The 22674-nt window shown below is 43.5% G+C and overlaps 1 protein-coding gene across 3 annotated transcripts in view; it reads right to left on the reverse strand.

The window, feature by feature from the left end:
- Nucleotides 1-4037: 4037 nt before the first annotated feature.
- LOC139060868 (ubiquitin carboxyl-terminal hydrolase 19-like) overlaps nt 4038-22674 on the reverse strand; it is a 41473-nt gene continuing 22836 nt past the window's right edge. For all 3 annotated transcript variants that reach the window (XM_070540117.1, XM_070540116.1, XM_070540118.1), the window contains exons 18-25: nt 21341-21484; nt 19909-20029; nt 18500-18611; nt 16839-16939; nt 15777-15819; nt 14762-14990; nt 11580-11746; nt 4038-10264 (exon numbers count right to left, since the gene is read on the reverse strand). In XM_070540117.1, coding sequence (XP_070396218.1) covers nt 9957-10264; nt 11580-11746; nt 14762-14990; nt 15777-15819; nt 16839-16939; nt 18500-18611; nt 19909-20029; nt 21341-21484 — 1225 coding nt within the window. In that variant the 3' untranslated portion in view covers nt 4038-9956. The remainder of the gene's footprint in view (nt 10265-11579; nt 11747-14761; nt 14991-15776; nt 15820-16838; nt 16940-18499; nt 18612-19908; nt 20030-21340; nt 21485-22674) is intronic.

The following is a 22674-nucleotide window of genomic DNA, read 5'->3' on the forward strand; positions in this document are numbered from 1 at the left end:
CTAATTCAATTTTGCACCACAAGCCGCACCACAGAGATGGATTACATTTTGACCTTGCATAGATGGATAACATCTTGTCCGGCGCGCCTTGCATGACGTGAGCAGATATTTCAGAGCCACGGCCATGGTCTAGGCACCGTCGTCTGTGGATGAAACGTACGTACGCGCAGACGCGGCACAGGCTACTGGGCCTCATTTGACGGTGATGACGCGGGCGATCACGCCAAGACTGGTCTGGAGAACACCCGCACTCCGCATAGGGCATCTCGATGCGTGTGCTCGCAGATCGACACCGGCCAGGAACACGCGCCTGACTCACCCCGGCTGATCATGTTGATCTTTAAAGTGCCGCTCACCAGGTCTGGCCATTTTGAGCTGACAAGCGCAGAGCATACATTGCGCGATAACAAACGTGTCTGCGAAGTATTACATCGCTACGCGCCGCGGAAAGGTGTGAAATTTCAATCCCTAAGCACCCCCTTCCCCCTTTCCTCAAGCAATTATTATCTAGTGAGGAGCAGTGGGAGGCTGCCTTGCGCAGCTCCAGGCCCGATCTTCAGGAGGCCATCCTGGAGTGGGCTGAGAGGATAAAGGAGGCCTACTTCAAGTAGTTCCTCCCCCACCCTCTATTCCATTGCCCCCTTCCCTTTAAAGAGGGATAAAGTTTTTCATCATCAATCCGAATGTCGTTTCCCTTCTCACGCGCGGCCGCCGCCCTCCAAGCCGGACGGTGACGTAATCGTGCCCCTGCGCCTACGTAATCGTGTCCGCGGTGTGACGTTGCTCGTGGTGACACGTGACTTCGAGAATTATTCAAGACAACATCTGTTATCTGTGCGATCTGTTGCTTGAATTGACGAATTGAAGTTTAGAGAAATAATAAAACACACAAACGGATTGTCTGCGCGTTTTCCCTTTTACTTCGCACCGAAGCAAGATGGATGTACTTCTGCTTCGTCTGCTTGTTCCGACGGTCGTGCGGTCACGTCCGCAAGTACCGAAACTATGACATTTTCTACCGCGTTCCAGTGCATGATCACGCCCTGCAATCCGCTTGTTCTGCCTCGGTATTCGTGCAGCACTGAATTATACCGCGTCATGTTTCCTTGTGCACAGCGCGCAAAATCGTGCGCTGCGGAAACAAGACAAGAGCTCGCTCGCGACGCCGTCGGCGGAAGCGCGTAGCGCCGAAAAACAAAAAAGAAAAGAGCAAAAAAAAAAGGAAATGAAGGCGGGGCCTGTGACGTATGCGTCACGCGATTCTCGACGTCCGGTATGGGAGAACGCAAGGAAGGAATTTCGCTTGCGTAGCTTCCCTGCTGAAATCATGGGTTCGCGGGATTTCTATCTCAGCTATATTAATGAGCCGATTTGAAAAATTTTTGTGGCAGAACGCTCCCTAGAGGACACGTAACAACTTCCAGCGTATAACCAAAATTTGCTATGGGGCCTGGTGAGGGGCCCTTTAAAGCCGATAAGATTTGATCTTTCGGTCGAATTCGTGATTGGAGGCCCGTGATGGTCGGACTCGGCAAGGAAAGCGTTCGTTCGCTCTCTCCCTCTCACTCGCTCTTTCGTTCGCTCGTCCGTTCTTTACCATCATGGAACATCGATGATGGTAAAGCGAGATATGTAAATTGCCGGGAATAGTGGCGAATTTGTCTAAATTCAACGGTGCAAAAATCAGTTATGTTGTGAGCCTACCTTCCAGGTCCTCTGTGAACATGGTGGCACCTCTAGAAAAGTTCACTGTGGAAGAGCGCAAAGGACCATAATCATTCCCGTTTCTCCAAGGCAAGCGCATAAAGCAGATCGATAATGAAATGTCACAAACTTCAGATGACCATGACCCTTCATCATCACCGTCATGCTATGTGTTTTATGTCCATTGCAGGACGAAGGACTCTCCCAGCAAGCTCCACTAACGCCTGTCTTGTGCTAGTTGAATCTAACTTGCACCTCCAATTATCCCCATCCTGCGATAGCCCAGTCTAACTTGCACCAGCAAGTAAGCAGGATTAATGGCAGTAATCATAGGTTAGTGAGGTCAAGGACTGCTTTAAATTTGAAAACAGAAAGAGCAAAATTAGTCGAGAAGAAACGGGCTAAACTAGACGCAGCAAGAGTAATATCAGACAAATTGAGGCTGGTGCTCACAAGCAAATATGCAGCTTTAGAACAGGAAGATGAAGATAACGTAGACTTAATGAAACCGTAACTAGGCTGACTTCTGAAGCAGCAATTGAAGTGGGAGGTAAGGCATCAAGGCGACCAGTAGGTAAAGGCCGAAATAAGGAAACAAGAAAGCATGAAAGTGTCGAACTCAAGAGATCAGATAGAATTCACTCAACAATCAAAGCTCATAAACAAGAAGGAAGTAAGCAATATTTGAAATTATAACGTTCGAAATAGATTGAGGAAGCAGTCATAAATGTTTACAGGAGGGCATTCAACTACATTTGTTTTGCACTAAACATCTACCTGTGTCGTGGCTGTGGTCTTAGGACAAACCATTCCAGAGAAACTAGTGACACATTACAGCTAAGCAATGTTGTTCATACATGAAGAGAATACTGGTGCCACTAATATATCAGCCTGGTTTATTGAAAATGAGCAAGAAAAATATTGACAGCATGTTACACTTCTGTAACACGTGAAGGCGGAAGTCTGCTGTGCACGTGGTAATGCGTTAAGTTATACTATTGGTGGGGTCAGACCTTGCAAGACAATGAGTTGCAGTGTGAAGTAAACATACATTGCTGTAGGTCGAGTTCGTCAAAGACACATGCGAGCACCTAATGCATTAGCTAAAGGTTCTTTCATATGTTCTTTCTTTCCGTCTTTCTTTTTCTTTCACTGGTTGGTTCCTTCTTTTGTTCCTTCATTCCTTTGTTTTCTTTTTCTTTCGTGTCTTCATTCATTTTCAGCCATTTCAGCTTCACTTGCTTATGGGGGTTTGAGCCATTCGTTTTTTTTTGTTCTATCAACCATTGCTGATGATATTTTTGTACCATTCAACTTTTTTTTTTGAACCACTTTTTTTACCACTCGACTAGATGCCACTTTTTTAATTTATAAGCCATTGCAGTGAGCCACTCCAGGCTCTTGACTTAAAGAATGGCTGCAGCATGAAATCAGTGAGAAGAAAACTTGGCATAGGAGAGGACAAGGTGTCTTAAAATTTGGAGCACAAGGATAACTTAAAAATGAAAATTCTCATTCTTTCTCCAACTTGCAGGCTTCCAAACATAACTGATTTGCCACAAGGACAACATGTGTGCGTAATTTGGTGCACCATGGGGAACTATTGTCGACGTGAAGGTCCATGACTTATACCAACAATTTAGAATTGGCCACAAATCAGGTGGAACTGACAAAGTGTGGCAACAGTGGTATTGTGTTGTATTAAAGCGAAAGCTATATCTGCCTAGTTTCCTCGACTTTGTACTTGGCTTAGTTTCTTGCCTCTATATGACAGCAGGGCCTCATAGATGGCCACCACACTAATTTTGATGCAAAGCACTCTGCCTTTTCCAGCCACCTCTGCACCCGTTTTTTGTTTCTGGCCTCTGGCAGGGAGGTTGATGACTGTGTCATGTGTAGCATCAGTATTCATGTGACATTGACACATGATGCGGCATTCCTAGTTCAAGCAATGAGTTAGTAATAGCTTCTTCCTGCCCCCCCCCCCCCCCAATCACAATCAAAGACATGAATAGAAAATATTCTATCAGTTTAGCAGGATTTAGTGTTCCTCTAATTGAAGCACTGAAGATTTTAATTGGATAAACTCTATTGAAGGTCCTGCAGGACACATGTCAGCACGCAGTGGGCGTCTCCCACGCAGGGACTAACAGGGAGTACCTGGCGGCCGCTGCGCGAGCTTGCTGGACGACCCATTGCTGGTCTTGGAGCAGCGGGCTTCGTAGGGTTTTTTCCCATTTGTCCGCGGTAGAGAGTCCTTCCAAATATAGGAAGCCAACTAGAGTTGCATAAGCAGCTCAGTTTATCCAAATGATCCACTGCATACAACCAACTCCAATGATCATGCACTGGATTTTATTGACAAAACAACAAGTTTCACCGCTGGGGTAAAAATATATACAGCTTTGGTACAAGGCAGGCCTGTGCAAACAATGATTTACGTCGAGCTTGCGACTTGAATGCTAGTCAACACTAACAAAGCAAAGAAGCAACACTGTTGTTGTAAAAAGACAACACTGTTGTCAAAAATGAATATCAAGAAAGGAGAAAGAGAAAGCAAGACATCGAAACCATCACAAAAAGTGAAACAGAAGTACAATTCACAGAGGGCAATGAACATGTTCACTACTACCTAGCATTTAACTAAGGCGGGTTAAGTGGCAAGGAGCATAACAATTAAAATCCATGATTTACTGGCTTGGGTAGCACCTAAAGTGGCTAGAACAGAGACTACATCAATAAAAGTGGGATGTTCCTAATACTACACTAGCCTGTTGCAGGGTCGTTCACTTAGGATTTTGAGAGGAAAAAGCATTTATGCGCCTCAAGAAATATGTCTGCAAGTGTGATCAAAACCAGAAAGACCTTGGCACAAATGCACGTGTACACAAACTCTGCCTTACTAATGACAAGATGGCCATCAATAATCTCAAAATTAATTGACAGCGGCATCCGCTTACAGGTTTCTTATGCTTTTTGATGACACCCTTTTGATAGATATTCTACACATTACTGATCAACATAAATTTCTGAACAATGTTTCTGAACTCTAATTATATTTATTCCAAAGCTTAAATACATTTGCCGGCGCAGCCCAGGGGAACACTGAGGAGAAACAAACTTTTAAATAGCTCTATACTGTAAGCAATATTCTTATCGTTTATTAAGTGATGTCTTGCTTCTTCATAGGAAATGGCTATTAAACAAGTACAGAGCTTATTGCCACTTTAGATGTCTTCACTTAGACTTATATACTAGAACTTCAATATAACAAAAACAAATATAACAAATTATCTGGTACAATGAGGTAAAACTAAAATTCGTGAATTTTTTTCTGCCGATATCAGTGTGTATACTTGTAACAAATATCGGAGCAACGGACGTCTTTTCGTGTAGAATATGACTTTCTTATAATGAGGTTTCACTGTAATTAGCGGCTTTTAACATGTGGCTTAAAAATTACACCAACTTCAGAGAAAGAAGACTACTAAAAATGAACAAATGTCAGACCTAACTAGCCAGCTGCAGTTACGCAAGAAGTTGGACACGCATTCAGGCACAGAGTAAACCTTGCAGAACATGTTTCATGAGAAATGTCTTAGCGTAAAATGCATTGCGCGGCTGTCAATCAAAGTGAGCAAGCCCAGCACTGCAAGCCAAGACAGAGAAAGGCCGAAGTCGGCAACTCTCCTGGTTATCATACACTAGGTTAGATAAGAGGCAGTGTAGTATGGCATTTCATTTTGCTAACTAGAAGTATTCAGTCAGTAGATTAGCAAAAGAAAGCGCTCAAGGACTCTTCCTTATCAATACCATACTTCGGTACTTCAAATTCAGTGTGGATGCCTACAATTTCTGTCCTCCCGACCAGCTCGCACTCGCACCTCAAAATAATTTCAACAAAGCTGATTAACAGAGAAATATGCATGGAGAACCGAGAGGGTCTCAAGCTTATTTTCTACCCCAGCCATGATCACATCTACTCTGAAACAGAATATGACCACCTGACCCTTGAAACTTTGCTTGAGCATGCAGCCCTCCATCACAGACTAAGCATCATGCTTCAACGACTCGGTACCGCTCCCAACCTACGATGACAACAACGCCAGAAATTGCCTCTGTCTCTTATAAACTGTGGAACTCCTGTTATACCAAATCAAGAAAACACTTTCTAAAAATTAAAACACTGTTCACAACCTGTTAAGAGCCCACAATTAACTTGGAGGCTTTTAACACAGTACTGTTTTGAAATCTGTCCGAGTCTGTCTACCAAAAGTGCCAAGCATGTGCCGACGAAAACTTTCAGCCACAAGTGATACTTCGCTAGTGAGCTCATATTAGGAAGCACTGAAATGCAATGCAAGAACATGAGGTTATCGAATTACCAGGACGCCAAATGTTAAGCTGCCAACCACGTGCATTAAAGGAATTCCCCAAGAAAAAGAATACTGCTTGAAATGAGTAACAATCAGATCCACGAAGGCTTCAATAATGTACCTAGCATGCAGCCCACATGCACTTTAATTAAACACCGTGAATTTGTGACTTATAGGTTGCTGACGGAAGCCAAAAGCTTATCTTACCTCTCACAACCCACCTATACATGTCAGCATGCAGCCCGCAGTCACAGGTTACAGCCAATGACCATGCTTTAGATGGAACTCTTCCAAAGATAACTTGAACTTTTACTTGATACAACAAGAAACACAAAGCCTCACAGTAGTGACAGGAAGTCCTGCATGACGAAACCGAGAAGCAGGCGGCATGGAAAGTAATGAGGAAGCAGGAGATGTGCACATTCGCAAAATATGTTCAAGAACAAGGCCTTTGATGAGCTAACGAACTAAACCACACCGAGAGTGACATTGCAAAGGGTGACATAGCCGACACCTCCAAAAGCTGACAAGACCAAAAGTGGCATCGCCGAGATTGATAACAACAGATGCGTTCAGTAGAGAATACAGCACCAGTGATGTGAGCATTGGTGTTGGAGAATATGTGAGAGTGGGAGATGCTCTCTGGCCTAAAATCCAAAGCCATATAGAAACAAATTTTGAGAAACAGTAGCAGTGATATACCACCATAAATGACATCACCAACAGTGAAATTACAAAAAGTGTTTACAGAATACAGCCCCCAGTGCTATAACTCACTGGTGTTGGAGGTGGGAGATGCTCCCTGCTTTAAACACCAGAGGTGTGCAAAACAAAGTCACATCAACAAGTGCAGGAACGTTACACTGCCTAAAGTGACATTGCAAAGAGTGACATCAGCGAATGTGTGTCTTAATACGGTGCCAGTGTCATCACATCAATAATTTTGGAGAACTTGCATCAGCCGACTTCCATTAATTCGAACTGGCAAGACCAGCGAACTTGATCGGCTAATCCGGCTGGTCGAATTAAACAAGATGGAGAAGAAAATAGAAACACACTAAAACACACCACTGAATCATTTGGCAGTATTCTCCCAATTGTAACATGCTCCCAAATAAAATGCTTGCCCACTTTTCATGTGCCCAATGGAGATAACTAACACATAGATGACATTAAAGCTCCTAAACGAAGTAGAAATCTACTGCGCACCTGACTTTTTAGCGAGAAAAATGGCAGGTTGTCTTATAAGTGTGGCACAATGGCAGCCGCTTTCCTATGGTCAGCTTCACTGTACAATTAAAGTCAGCTTCGCCGCACAACATACTTGCTATGCAGTAAAGCATACGAATGCTGCGAAGGCGGTTTTGATATTACATCCGACTGCACTGCACAGGCAATTCTCGGCCTAATTGTCTTGAAAACAAAATGCGCACATAAGAATCGGGTAACTACCATAACCATACATTGTGAGTTACGGTTATTGCTTGAGAATTTTCAAAGGGCAGGCTGAAAATAATTGCTTTTGACGGTAGATGACATGTGCTCAACACATTCAGTCTGCTACGCTATACCGAGATGGACGCTGCCACTAAAGGAGTTGCCACTGGTGTTACCATAGCGAGTTAAACGCGTGTGTGCTTACTGGTCAAGTTCGAATTACTCAGGGAAGGCCAATTTTAGAAAAGAAATATATTAAGTTTGGGCCCATAGAAATACATGGGCACAGATCGGGACCTTTGGTTGGGATTGAAATAACCGAAAAATCAAATTAACCAGAGTCGAATTAACGCAAGTCCAGCATGACTGAGGGATATTCCCTGCCCCAGCACCAGCAGGTTAAGAAACTAATTTGCATAAATGGGAGCAGATATACTCTGCTAAAAGTGACATCATCAAAAGTGTTCAGGCAAGAATACTGCAATGTCATTGAGATTGAAGGGTATACATGAATGCAGAGACGCTTCCCACTTAACACTACAGACATACAAAAAAAACCAATTCGCATAAAACAGGAGCAGTTATTTTCTGGCTAAGGAAGACTCATTGTCATCATTTCCCTCATCAATACTGAAACAAGTATCATAAGAAACGATAATTTGTCGAAAAAAAAAAGAATGAATAATAAAGAAACATTATTGTTTCTTTATTACTTTCCACAACCAAACAAAAAGGTAGCAATGTAATACTCCAGTCACACGGGGCACTTAAGATCAGGATCGATTTTCTTGATTGTGATTAGCTCCCTTCTGCCATTTATACAAAGGAGCCAATCGTGATTGTGAAATTCGATACCTATTGAGCTCGAATGCGATCTAAAGTGCCCCTGTGGCACTGGTGAAACAGTTGAAAAGACTGATCTTTCGTCTTTTTTTTTTCATTTTCTCTGCCCCCCCCCCCTCCCCTCCTGTTATCAAAGCATGCAGTTAGTAAGCTTCCAAACTAGCCCCTACCCTTCCAGCAAACAATGCCAATTGACATGAAACTGCATGAGCACATTTTCCACAAGTGTCACGCTGCACTCATCCCAAAATAAGTCTACTTCAATCTTTACATATAATGAGAATAAATTCATCAGCTCCTTCTATGCTTAGCAGCAAGGGCTGCTTTGTGCAGAAGAACGAACGCCAACGATACAATGATGATGATGTTTTTTCAGCTGAAGAGCTGAAAAAAATGTCTCAGTGCAATGCCTCTTGTCACTGCTAAATCAGCAAGTGATGACTATATTAAAAATGATGGCACAGCATTCTTTAAGAGTTAGTAAAAAAACTATGCAGCATTTTCAAAGCTGTGCGTTTTCTTCTTGAATGCTATACAGCTCACAAGAGATCTCTCTGGAGCATGAAGTCACATATGACAGCCTGAACTTCTTTATAAATAAACACGTAGGACACGGACTTGTTCTGGCCTTCCAAGACTTTTGTGGCAAGCAATGAGGTGGTTACATAAATGGAAAGTGTACTAAATGCTTTGCACAAAAAAAAAAAGAAGGCAGCAATTTTAACAGCATACAAATGAAAGAATATGCAAAATTTTGCAAGCAAATCTTTATCACAGTCGTGGCGTGGTGGTGCCTTGCATTGGAATAATAATAATAATAATAAAAAGATATCTTGCCCGCAAGATTTTGCCTGCAAAAATGTATGCTGTTGCTCTGAACAGGTATGAGGGCTTTTTCTACCTCATGAGTACATCGAACAAAGCCAGTACGGCCTTCCGTCATGAATTAACTGCAAAGTTTTACTTTTACTACAACATAACAGGAGGTGCTACATTGCCAATAAAATTGTACCAACAATCTCTCGAAGTCTCTTTCACAAGGCAGGGATCCACCGTCTTTTTGACGCCATGCTGTGCTCGGAAAAGCTTGCTGGGAGACCTCCATGTAGCCCCCATTCACATACTGTGAATTGCCTGTCGTCTAAAACCAGCCCAAGAGGGTGCTGGTTGTAGAAGATAGCTTGCACTCATGTTTGCAGCATGGACTTGATTACACACATGCAAAAAGAAACAAGAAGACAGGGAAGAGTGCTCATCTAGCTTCGACTAGAGCTCGTCCAGTTTACTAGTTCCTTTCTGCGTGTGTGTACGTATCAAGCCTGTGCTGCACGCATGATAGCAAGTTCCAGCAACCAACTACCCTGCCTCACTGCACTGACTGGTTGTACATAAGTCACACTATGCTGAATTTGCAGCACCACCGGAGCTTGTTTCGGCCTTACATACATTTCCAGTAAGAAAACGTTGCATGCAGAAAGCAGCTGCTTTAGAAAAAGAAAAAAATTAAACAAAACACACCCCACAAAGGGGAAGAAAAGTAACAATTTCAAAACCACCTAGAGTGGGGGGGGTCACTAACGTCCCAAGCCCCAGCGGTCAGTCAGGGCAGTTCATGTCTTCGTCCTCGTCCATTGCCGAGTCGTCGGACGTCTCGCAGGTGTGCCTGTTGTTGTTGCTGTCGTTGAGGCAGGCCAGCTCCTGGCCCAGCAAGTTCTCCTGGTCTTTGACGAGCTTCTGCGACTGCACGGGCATGAGCCTCGAGGAGGAGGGCGAGGCACGAGGCACCATGGCCGGCAGCTCGAACGGGACGCCCCGGCGTCGGTAGAACAGCATGTACGCCGACGCAGTCACGACGCGAGGGTCTGACACGTCGACGACGCGGCTGTCGTCAAACAGCCTCCAGCCTGAAAGAGCGTGCGAGCTAACTGCAACTGCAACGCTAAACCCAACCCTGTATTGTGGAACCATTATCATTTTTCAGCAAGGACGTCGTGGTGAGACTTGGTTAGTCTACCTTCGTCCTCTAGCTGCTCACTGTAAGACATGCGCCTGCGATCTGAAGTTTCAAATCAAGCTGTGGGGTTCATTGTCTTGAAACGGTACATAGGCTATGAGAGATGCTGTACTGATGAGCTTCATATTACTTTTGGTCAATTGGGACTCTTTAAAGGGGTTTTGAACCACTGCTCGGGCTTGGTGAAAAAACAGTCTGCGGTTACTTTGAACAAAGGCAAACGTTCATTTCGTCACTAGCTGCCGTTGAGGGAAGAGGCACGGGAAGTTGAGAACGAACTGGAGCAAGAAGAGTGGCACATGATCTCTTTTCCCATCCAGTTTAAACGGAGCAGCAAAGAGCCCTCCAGTGCGCTTGTTAAGTTAATGCACACGTACTCACTTGCCTCCCCTCCCTCCCTCTTTTTTCTAGCACACGCTTGATCACATTACTGCGCCCTCAACTATGCCCCTCTCTACCTAGGGCACGATCGATCACGTCATCTCCAACATTGGACACGCGGGAGGGCGATGCTCATCAAGCCACCATCTTTCTCAGCTCACTTTCGCACGTTTTCGCTCACATCCACAACAAACGGCATGCAAGGCACAATCTTATCGTACTTGGACTTTATACGGAACCTAGGCTTTATCCAGCACATGTCTTCGCATGCTGATGGATAAAAGATAAAAACTTTTTCAATGAGGGCCCAGTGGTAGCTTTGGTTTTGTGCGCTGCATCGCACAATCGACTGGGCACCATATTTAAAGAGGCTCTTCTTAGCTGAAACTCCATTTTGTTCTAGTAAATTTCCGGTCCCCCCTTATAGTTAAAATTAACTAGATTCTACTGTATTTATTTTCTAAGTCCCAATCCATTTCCTAAGTGACTGGGACAAATAAAGTATTCATTCATTCATTCATTCATTCATTCATTCATTCATTCATTCATTCATTCATTCATTCATGACGTACACATCTCCAGTGCACCGGAACAGAAGCTGCTTTGCACAGGCAAATATTATAGTATGTAAATTATTTAGGTAGGCCCTGGCACATGGCAATAGCTTTTCTAGGCTTTAAAAGGCTTAAACCTTCATATAACGGGGAAAAATGGCAGTGGAGATCAAGTTTTGAAGTTCCACCAAACCAAAGCTGATAAAGCTTTTAGGTCTCTCTACGTTCACCCTAAATACATTGCACTGAAATACGGGAAACAGCGCTCACCGATCTCGCTCAGGCGTGTGTCCACAGGGTCGACACAGCGTGCGAATGCGGTGTAGTGGCCACCGAGCATGCCGCCATGATGGTTGGTGACGGCAAACAGGTCATATATGGGAGGGGGACCTTCGCTGCTCCCGGGCCCACAGTAGTAAGGGCTCATGTTGAGGCCACTAGCAAGAAAAAGACGGCGGGTGTGGGAAACACTCAAAAAAGTTTTGGGGGAACTAGCCAGAACGTCAAAATGGATACAACCAGCTGTTAGAAAGAGCGCCTAAACACGTGGATGAGCCAGACTCATCCTTGGTGCAAATTGCAAAGAAATATAATAATAATAATAATAATAATAATAATAATAATAATAATAATAATAATAATAATAATATTAATAATAATAATAATAATAATAATAATAAAGATAATGTACTCATCCACGGCACGTAGAGGGATAAAAACAGACATAAGATTGTATAAGGAAACTTTTTGTAACATCTACTACTGTGTATATTTTAAATGTTTTTACATTGTCATACATTGGACAGTTATTTAGCTTGTCTATGCCTTTCTAGTTAAGTTTGTGATCTTTTTGAGAGTAATTCCCATTGACGTGTAGAGAATCTTGCTTTACGGTTATAACACATTTTGTTGAAGCTACATTGTGTAATCACTGCACTCTGTAATGTATTTTGCCCTTGAGAGTATTTCATATAAATAAATAAATTTCACACAGCACAATATAATGTTCCTGGGAAGACTGTGCCCATTATTTGACAAGCTGTAAAGCGAGATAGTCGTATATCGTGTGGGAGCCTGCCACTAGGGCAGTATGGGTGTTCATAGCTAGCTGGAGAAATCACTAAAGCCTCCCAGATCTTTTTTTTTTTTTTCATCCATGTCTGAATTTACACCCCCTACATGACTGCCAACTTTTAAGATATAATAGCAAAATGCGTGCTTTATAGATTGTTTACGATTGCCGTATTGACAACAGCAATTTGAAGTTTTCTTTTGTACTTCTGTCTAATAAGAGCAAAACTGATTTTTTAAAAATCGGAAGTATTCTTGCTTATACATTTTACTGATTCTGAGTTTTTAGGTAATCGGACCTACCTGTAGCAGTGGCACTGGCTTATTATAGAACCAATGTATCTGGGCAACTGAAATTTCCACTGCCTCATGCAAATATTTAAAATAAATTTCATAAACATCTCCATTAAACTACAACACAGATCACTGCTGCTGTGAAACTTATAACGATGAACATGATGAGTAATAACACCATTTTTAGAATATTTTTACCAAATATTAGTACCTTTGGGCTTCGTCTATAGTACAGTCAACGACCGATTATTCAGACACCGATAACTCGAACGTGCTTGACTATTCAGACAGCCTCGCCATACTGCTACTAGCCCCATAAACTTAAAGGGACTGACAATCGACTTTTTAGGACCTAGCTTCTTACGGCACAGCGCAAAGCTCACTCTCGGTAGTGTTTACTCATGCAGCAGTCACTTCCAAAAGCACGTGGATATTTTGTAAGCAGAATTTTTCTATCCGAGCAGCCTCTAAAAAAGTAAGACTCCCTCCTCCAGCAACGCTGAGAAGTGAGAGTGATGCCGATAGCCCGCCTCGCAAATTGTGAAAGCCGTCCGTCGTTCTGCTTTCGCAGGAGTGAGCGCAACTGTTGCTGACAACCTACATGTTGACATTTCCCATCACTTTCTAAAATAAAAAGCTGGTGCAATAAGTTTGCGTGGTTATGCAGACATTTCTTGTAGTTGTACCGTGTTTTCCACAAAGTACTTGCATACATCGTGGCTGGTTGGCCCCCTGTCGTTATTCTGTCGAGAGATGAGCCAAGTCAACTCATTAAAGAAGAAGGCGAAGCCAGTGCCACTTTCCTGCTCATTGAAAACTAAAGCCTATCTGCACATTGTAAGTTATAAAAAGTTATAACAGGAGAAAGTGTACTGCATTTCAAAATTATAATAAAAGAGACTAGGAACCATGTACACTAATACAAGGTCACATGATAGACCTCTTTTGCATCTTCATGTTCTTGCCGTGTGGGGCATTAAAGGTCATTTGTAGCGCCTTTTAGTTAAGAACTAAATATACAAATTCAGGTTTGATGAGAAAAACCTGGCCTGTTTTAACCTATAGGATAGGCAATCTTTGCATCAGCAGGGTTATCTCGATTCATGTTCTGAGCGGTTATCTGTCTGTTTGATGTGCAAGAACAACCGGTATTTCGGACACTTTACAGCACGTGGTGCAGTAATTTGGACTCTGACAGCTCTTCCGTGAGCTAATTTTTCTACTGAGTCAAGCCATAGTGATATTTTTGTTTTGAGACGTTGCTGGCACGGCCATCAGCATGGTCGTCGGCCATGCCGCCGGCGCTCCGCGAAGCTGAAAGCGGTGAAGCTTAGTCGATATAGTAGTCGCCGATAACGATTTGGTGCATGCAAGAAATTTGGTGCATTTGGTGCATGCAAGAGATAAGATGACATCGGTGAAGATACGTGCCGTAATTTTGCAGCGACATGTTCTGCTCGATTCTGTGACACTCACATCACCTACTGTTCATGGCTGGCTGATCCTGTCGACAACATGGGTGGAGCATTGCTCTGACCACTGATGAAGCGTGAAACATGTGGAAAAAAATTTCATAAGAAACATTGCTAGAAAATGACGGGCACGGAATGCCTAGGCCAAAGGCAAGTGTGTGTGCCCGCAGAAATACGCATTGACAAACTTGGGCTGTATTCTTGAACGATCACTTTTGAAAGATACTTTCTTTTTTGCTACATTTCGCGTGACTAACACTAGATGCATCGACAGGCGGCAGCGTTAATGCACAGGGATAACATAGCATGCTTGGCACTGTGCGAAAGAATTCTGTCGCTCTATACATGAATGTGTAATGCACTACAGTCATGGTAAACTGAAGCCATCTCTGAAAGTAACAACTGAGAATATGGCACAGCCTTTTCGGTCACTTGTGGAACAATGCCACTTATTTTCGGGCTAATTCGTTATTCTGGACTCCCAATTATTCAGACGTTCTGGCGGTCCCTGTCGTGTCCGAATCATCGTTTGGCAAGTGTATTTTTCGAAGTTCTGAGGTTGGCTAGTCTGGGCATGCCCTCGATGATGTGAGACAAGAGCAAGAGAGCACTCACTAGACGGGGAACTCAACCATCTTGTCAATCTTGTCGCGGAAGATGGAACGGGTAAAGGAGAAGCGCTTCAGCTGGATGACGAGCACGACGGGCAACCGCCACAGGGAAAACTCCTTGGTAGCCTGGCGATGCTCACGGCAGCCCGGGCAGTACCACGCCTCCTGCGGGTCCAGCACCTCGGGCTCCGTGAACAGCCGCAGGCACTGGTCTAGCGTGATGCCATCTTCCTCTGCGAGCAGGACACGGAAACATTCCGGCAACAGGTGTCACTCAGCAACCACGGCAGCCCCGATTATACAACTGAACCTTAATATAACGAACACGGATGTAACAAGTTATCAGATACAACAAAGTAAATCTAAAATAGTCTCACTCATGCCAGTGTGCAAAAAAATATATGCTTATCAAGAATATTGGATATAACAAGGCTATGTTTGCGTCTGATAAGGCTTCGTTATAATGAAGTTCGACTGTAGGCAGCTGGTAAATGACTTAAAGGAAACTTAAAGGCCAACCGTAAGAAATCTTACACTGCCTAATCTGAGCATAAATGACTATTGTTTACTACTAAAGCAATGTCGGCGACGCTGCAGGGCTCGTGACTGTCTAATTGTCTTAGCAGGCTTCCAAACAGCACCTACGTATGCAGACGACATGTGGACCTGGTTATTAGCAGATACAACAAGTCCGTTTGATTCTATCTACAGCTAGAGCAAAACAGTAGCACAACAACAGAGGAGAAGTGATGAAGCGCAGTGCTTACATCACTTCTATCCATTCATCGTGCTGCGCTTGTGCTCCACTGCACATAACAAATTACTTATTAGCCCTACACTTTGCCCTTATACCACAGACATACGAATGAAACCAGCGCACATTGACCTCTTTGTCTTTGACATGTAGCAGCCCACTGGCATTGCATTAACATGTGACAAAACTGTGCACTGTAGAGTGACTGGTACGGTGTTTAACTGAACAGCTACACATGTAATGTAGAAAAAAAATGCAGGCTCACCATAAACAGACATGTCGCGGTCATCGTTGGACATTGAGTACTCCTGTAAAATTGCAAAAGAGTGAGCGCATTGTTGCAGCAGGACTACCTTCCAAAAGTTGTTGGCTTTAGCACTTGCAGATGTATGTTAGACACAAAGGTCCCCAAAATATACACACAGTGAAGCCTCAATATAGCGAAGTATTTATCTCTTTATAACCCCTTGCCCATAGAACACCTGTGTATATTGAACCTCAATATAGCGAAGAGTTTATACGCTATTTCGATACAACAAGATTTCACTGCCGCCACAAAGAAATACTGAGACAATAAATGGAAAGTTCCACAGCCACAGATTGTCAAATTATTTAATTACATGCGACTGCTTGAGAAAGCAGCTCTCAAATAGCACACTGAGCCACCAAGGCGAAGTGGCTTCATGTTCCGCACAAAGTCCAAGTGCGCATGGGGCCACTCTCATATTCAACAATGATAGTTTTTCTCATTCCAATGAGTTTCTTCCGACTGCCGAATTAGTTCAGAAAATTTTGCAGCCCCTTCCGTGTAAGAAAAAAAACTCCATCGGCGACGGCAAAACTTATTTGCACGAAAGATCAAATTTCAATGAAACGAAATTTCTATATAACGAAGAAAACTGCAGTTTTTACCGACTTCGTCATATCAAGGTTTAATGGTGCAGCCAATAGCCTTGGAAGCAGAGCAAAGCACATTCCGAAATGGCTGGAAACTCATCCACTCAGAGCTACCACCTCGCTAACTTCTTCCTACTTCATTTCTCCTCTGCACAAACAAGCTGAAAGCTAAATCAAGTGTAAGGAAATTTTCAAAGCACATCAGTCATGAGACTTCAGTCGCAGGGGCTACAATACCAGTCAATAACTTTCCGGCATAGATTCCAGTCTCTACGTACATTCCACGTTGCTGCACTAGAGCAGTCAGGAAGCTGTCAATGTAGTCAAAAGTATGTGACAAGAAAATAATTGGCTTATAATCAAAGCATACTAAGAGTGGTCCATTGATTTGTCAAAAATGCAGCTCCAGGCCTCTCAGCCAATTGCTTACCACTTCCTTAGACTCGACAAGGACATAGTTCCCTTGACGCTGGTCGTTCTTCCAGTCCATCGCCAAACGGATCACTCCACTGAAGTCCAAAGGCTCATTTCCTAACCGGAGATCGGGGAGAAAAAACAATATAGAAAGCTCATTGGCATGGCCCGAATACTGCAGCAAAATAGTGGCAGAATAGAAATTTTGCATTAGCTCTAAGCCTTCGCAACAGTTTCACGAGAGAAAATTGCTTATGTAACACTCATTCACAGCATGTTCCTCCTCCGGTTAAAACTGTAAAGAAACCCTAGAGAGAAACATTATTCGAGCTGCGGTAGTAAACTACCCTTTTATGATACAAAATACACCACTCCTACATTCAGAACATTATTAATAAGTCATAAAAGACAAAAGAAATCCACCCAGTAGCGATTTGGCAGTAAATGTTTGCATTACACCACACCCATTTAGCTTTCCAGATCTTTTTACCTCACTTGACACATGTCCTGCCTCTTCGAGGAGCTGAGTGCAACTGACACTGGTCTGGAACAGATTGAGGTGACGATGCTTCAGTTCCACCACCCTTTCCCTCTCTCGTAGGCCCATTCGCAGCTGCGCTGCTCTCTCCCTTCTTCCCAGCTCCAACTGGCTTCTAAACTGCCCATGCTCTTCTAAGCTAGCAGGAGAGTTGCAAGCTTCTAAGCTCTTTCATCTCCTCTCTACCAATACCTTGTGACCAGCTTCACACACAGTACACCTTTGTTTACTTTGACACGCCCGATGCTAACGCATCAAAACAAAAGACTGGTGGTAATGCAGCCTTGAACTTATCGCACCAGCTTGCCATGACCTCACTAATTTTGATGGAATCCGCACGGGCCTAGTTATATTTTTATTGGTAAATATGGACTACACTGAATTCAAAAAGAATTGACAGTTAAAAAGTTTAATGAGCTTTTGCTGCACCACAATTGCCAAACTACAAAAAAACAAGAAAATTACTTTCAAATTTGTGACATCAGACTGACATATGCCAATTCCGGGATTTTGGCGCCAAATTCAAGAAATAGAAATTTATGACTTTCATTTTCTCTTCTAATAACCAGCCTATTGCCACCAAATCTACAAAAAATAGAGCTTTTGAATTTTACTTTACCAGTCTACACTGACTTGAGTGCTTCTCTGCAGTGTCCCTTTAACATGTGATAGACTGACCATTGCCTCCTGCACTGGTGATGACGACAACGGCTCACAAGCATGTATCAAGAGATAAATAACATGCTAGCATGCATGGCATGAGTGACCGCATCTAACCACTGCTCAGAAGAGCCTCTGGCACCATGGCTGGCGGGTGCCAATAAATCGTCTCCACAAACCCTCCCTTTTGCTGTTTCGTCATGGCAGTTTTTGGAATCTTTTCTTCACCTTGCTGCCTCTGCCATGCCAAAGAATAAAGTGCCAAAGTATAACTTGCTTTTACGAGTAAAATTTTGCGTGATTACACATGCTGGAGGCACAAATGCCATAAGAGGCTTTAGGAACCAGTGCAAATGTCACATGCCAACTTGCTACCACAAGTAAAAAAAAAAAAAAAAGTAGCTCAGGCAAAAGGAAGTTAGGGTCACCTCCATTTGTTTCAGTGACAGTAAAGGCACTGGAAACATCACAATGCTCACCTTCATCTTCAAGGACAAAGTCAGTCTTACTGGCGATGTTTTCGGTGTTCACACTGGTCACCGTGAACATGGCTCCACTGCTGTCTCCGGCACCTTGGCTCACGGCGTCGGCCTGGGTTGTCCAAGTTACGGGTACTTTTAATATAGCTCAGATCGCACGACGATGCTAGCAAACTTCGAAATACCACCCAAAGTGTCTCCTAGGATTGACAACACAAAAAGCCAGCTTTTGCCACAAGCCACAAGAAATAAACAATAGTACACGAAACAATGAAGACTACCAGAAGAACTTATCCTTGGCCAAGCTAGCGTTTAGGGTTAGTCAGCATTTAGAGAGGCAAAAAAGAGCATTTTGCGCTTTGTGGTTCGATGATCCCCATAGGAACTGCCAAGCTTCACGAGGAACATCAGGCACACATAAAACCACAAGTGAGAACTAATGTAACAAGCCACAGTTCCAGTATTTCTAGTTACATAATTAGTCAGCTTTAGTATAGCGTTCCAGGCTTTTAAGTAGAAGCAATCGAAAAGGGCTATGGCTACGTTATATGCATGTCCTCAAGGAGACCTAATTAAAAATTTAATTCTAGGGATTCGTGTGCCAAATCCACGATATGATTATGAGGCACACCATAGTGGGGGACTCTGGATTAATTTCGACCACCTGGGGTGTCTTAAGGTGCATCCAAGGTATAGTACACGTGTTTTTGCATCTTGCCACTATCAAAGTGCAGCCGCTGCAGCTAGGATTAGATTCCGCCATCTCGTGCTTAGCAGCGCAACACCAAAACCACTAAGAAACTACGACGGGTGAGGAGACATTTAGTAGAGCATTCTGCATGATAAATGCATGGCCGATGCCAAATGCCCTGAAGCCATCTGGTATATAGAAATCAAAGCACTTTTGCAGCAATGGTGGCATCTTTTGCTAGGTCTGGCAGCATCAGAACAGATGGCTCAACTCAATAATGATGACAAAATGGTGCCAATACTTTGTCCTCAATGAGAGACTAAACCAAGCAAAGGCTAGTTTTACCATCTATGTTTTGCTGCTGTGACAAAAAAGCAAGCAACTAGGCTGATTTTGGTTCAAAGCAGGCAATCTTGGCCCACTACGTTGTTAATACTAGCCAGGCAAAAGATGTAATGCTAAATCCCAAAGACAGTGCATGCATAGACCGCAAAGCTGATCATGGCACTCTGTGCATGTGCATTTTGGACCCGCTATTTCATATAGCATACATGAGAACTTTGTGTAAACTACGCGAAAACTCTACTTATGTATACAGTGCCGCAGGTCATCACTGGTTCTCCCTTAAGTTCCACAAATGTCCGCATGCCTAATGACACATCTTGGTTGCTCGGCGAGGGTAGAATACAGGCAAGTGATATCCAAGCTGAGCACTCACGTGAATCTCAACTTCCTGGTTAGTGTCAGCCACCTCATTGTTGCAGGCAGCTGCGGCCGTGGCTGCGTCCAATGAACGCTTGCTAGACTCCACGGGTGGTTGGAAGACATTCACAGAATGCCTGAAGAAAAAAAAATGAAAGAAAAGAATAATTGGTCAATATAGGCTGCACAGAGTAGCAAAACTGCATTATGCATGTAACAGTGCTCACGGAATGAAATGTGACAGGGAAATTTTGAAGTAGCTAGAACATCCAATGCAGTTACTTGAGAGTGCAATGTCATGTTGCTATGCATTTGGCGTGCAAAAGTGGCATGGACTATTGATCCAAGCACAACAGTGAAAACTGCCGATGTAGCACAAATTGAAGATGAGGGAAACAAAAGGATGCATTCTGGTTAGGCCTAAATTGACATGTTTCATTCCACGAGCATGGTACTTGCATTGTTCTTCTAACTTCACAAAATCATTTTGCGGTTACAGACACTCTTTCTTAATTAAAGTTTCACAGCAATGTCGCATCGTTGGTTCCACATCGTTTACACCGAGCAAGGCTGTCTGCTGGTTAGTCCAGACCTTGTCGACGACAGCCACTGAAACCGGCTTAAGACTGTACAGAAACTCATTGCTCTGCTGACTAGCTGCATTTATGATGGTTAGCTTTTATTACTTCTAAAAGAAACCTAGCAAGAAACAAATATTTTATTTTTATAGTGGGGTTTAATGTCCAAAAGCAACACTGAGGCTATGAAAGATGCCATAGTGGGCGGGGAGCCAGATTAATATTAACCACCTGGGGTTCTTCAATGTGTATGTAAGTCTGGGCGCATGTGTGTTCTTGCTTTCTGCCCCTTTTAGAATGCCACCCAAGTATCTGGGATTGAACCTACGACCTCATGCTTAGCAGAAGAATGCCACAGTCACTGAGCCACTATGACGGGTCAAGGAAACAAGGATGCCAAGCGTTCTACTGAATGAAGATGTTAAAAAAGGATGATCTGTAATGAAAGAAACCAAAATAGCAGTATGCTGGAAATCCGCCTTAAAATTGCTAGAACAAAAAAAAGAAAAGAAAATTAGAGTAAAGGTCAGCGCATTGCACAGCTACTCTGACAAATTGGAGAAATACAACTTGCAGATTAGCTGCATAGCATGATGTCACAGAGGTGTGGCATGGCTCCTGTCACATTCAGTGCAAGCGAAAAAGAAAACTTCACCAAACTCCGCTGACAAGAATCACCTCGGAAGGCAAGATTGAGACACGTGGCCAAGTTTTCAAATGTTGCTGGGCAACGACCATCGACAAACGCGGTCAAACAGGAAAAGTAAAAAGCGTTGTCGGTTACTCTTTCTCTAGCACTACGCATCTCAGTGCTCTTCGTTCACAAACACGCTGGTTGTGAAAACGCACGAAAATTGGGTAAAAACGTACCTTGAATGAGCCTCCATGAGCCGGCAGAGGTTTTGGTACGTCGCCTGGGATGCAGGCATGCTCAGCACGAAAGGCAGGCCTACCAGCTCTGGGTAGAACTTGCAGGCACTCTTGTGTTGCTGCCAGTGGTTGGTCTGGCACGTCCTGCACACCAGTACATTAAGACGTTCACTGCACTTCTTCTAAATTGCCGAGAGGTTTTTTAGCAGAAAACAAAATTGGGCGGAAAACGTCCCTGATGTCTGTCCATGTAAGCAAAGCTTCCTTAGTTTTGCAGAACGGGGCATTGAAACAAAACGCCTGGTGTGTACAATGTACAAGTCTCCTCAGTACGTATTTAAAAATTAGGGCCTGCTCATGGTTTAAGGTCATTCATTCTGGTTCCGCAACCGTCTGGATCTTACGAGGGGGTGCCATTCACAACTGAGAGAAAAGGTATTCTGCAGTCTGATGAAGTCAGTTGCCTCTTTCTGATTGGTCAGTAGTTCAGAGTACCTTCAACCAGTCATTTGCAAAGTGCAACTGGTTTTGCTACTGCAAAAAGAAGTTGTGGTGATGATTTCCACGCATTTAAATTGCTTGCTACTTTTTGCATGCATAATAAATCACATTGAGTGAACTAAGAGAACATATGTAGCGCACAACCTTTAATCAAACGCCACAGTCGGCCACCGCTGGTTACGTATTCATGAATGGTAAGAGCACGAAAAGAGTGCAGGATGTGTGGTCGGAATTAGGCAGTGTGTAAGCCAATAGAAGATCAGCGTGTCAGACCTCGTTGTGCAGCTGCACAATCGATAAGGGTTAGAAGGAGAAACGGACACCAAAGTGTGAGAGTGATGCTAGGAAAGCCTCGCTTTAAAAAAAAGGCACAGGGGCACAACTTACAAATTCTAGTTCTAAAGACCAACTACCTTTCTAGAGTAACCCTCTCAAAAAGAGCTGATATGAAAAGGCAGCACAATAAATTAAAAGTAGAAGCAGCACTTCATCACCATCACTGCGTTGCTAAGGGTGAAATCCCACAGTTATACCATGAGAAACAGGGCGATAAGCTGTGTATAGGCAAACATGACATCAGGCTTCTTGAGCTCTAGATCTTGGAGATGTCAGTGAGAAGCTCATAAACCTTCATGCTGACGATCAAAGGAGTGTCCAAAAGCGCTTCTTCTAGTTCCTGTAGCGAATGGAAGTACAGCTGTAAATGAAGATGCCAAATGCTTTGTCGGCACTTCAGAGGTTGAATGCCATCAACTGAGAAGCTAAAGGAAGTGCATACAAAGAGACATACTGATATAATGGCAATGCCACTTCATGTCTTCAAGTGCTCCCAT

The sequence above is a fragment of the Dermacentor albipictus genome, chromosome 6 (assembly GCF_038994185.2).
Source record: "Dermacentor albipictus isolate Rhodes 1998 colony chromosome 6, USDA_Dalb.pri_finalv2, whole genome shotgun sequence".
NCBI classification, from domain to species: Eukaryota; Metazoa; Arthropoda; class Arachnida; order Ixodida; family Ixodidae; genus Dermacentor; species Dermacentor albipictus.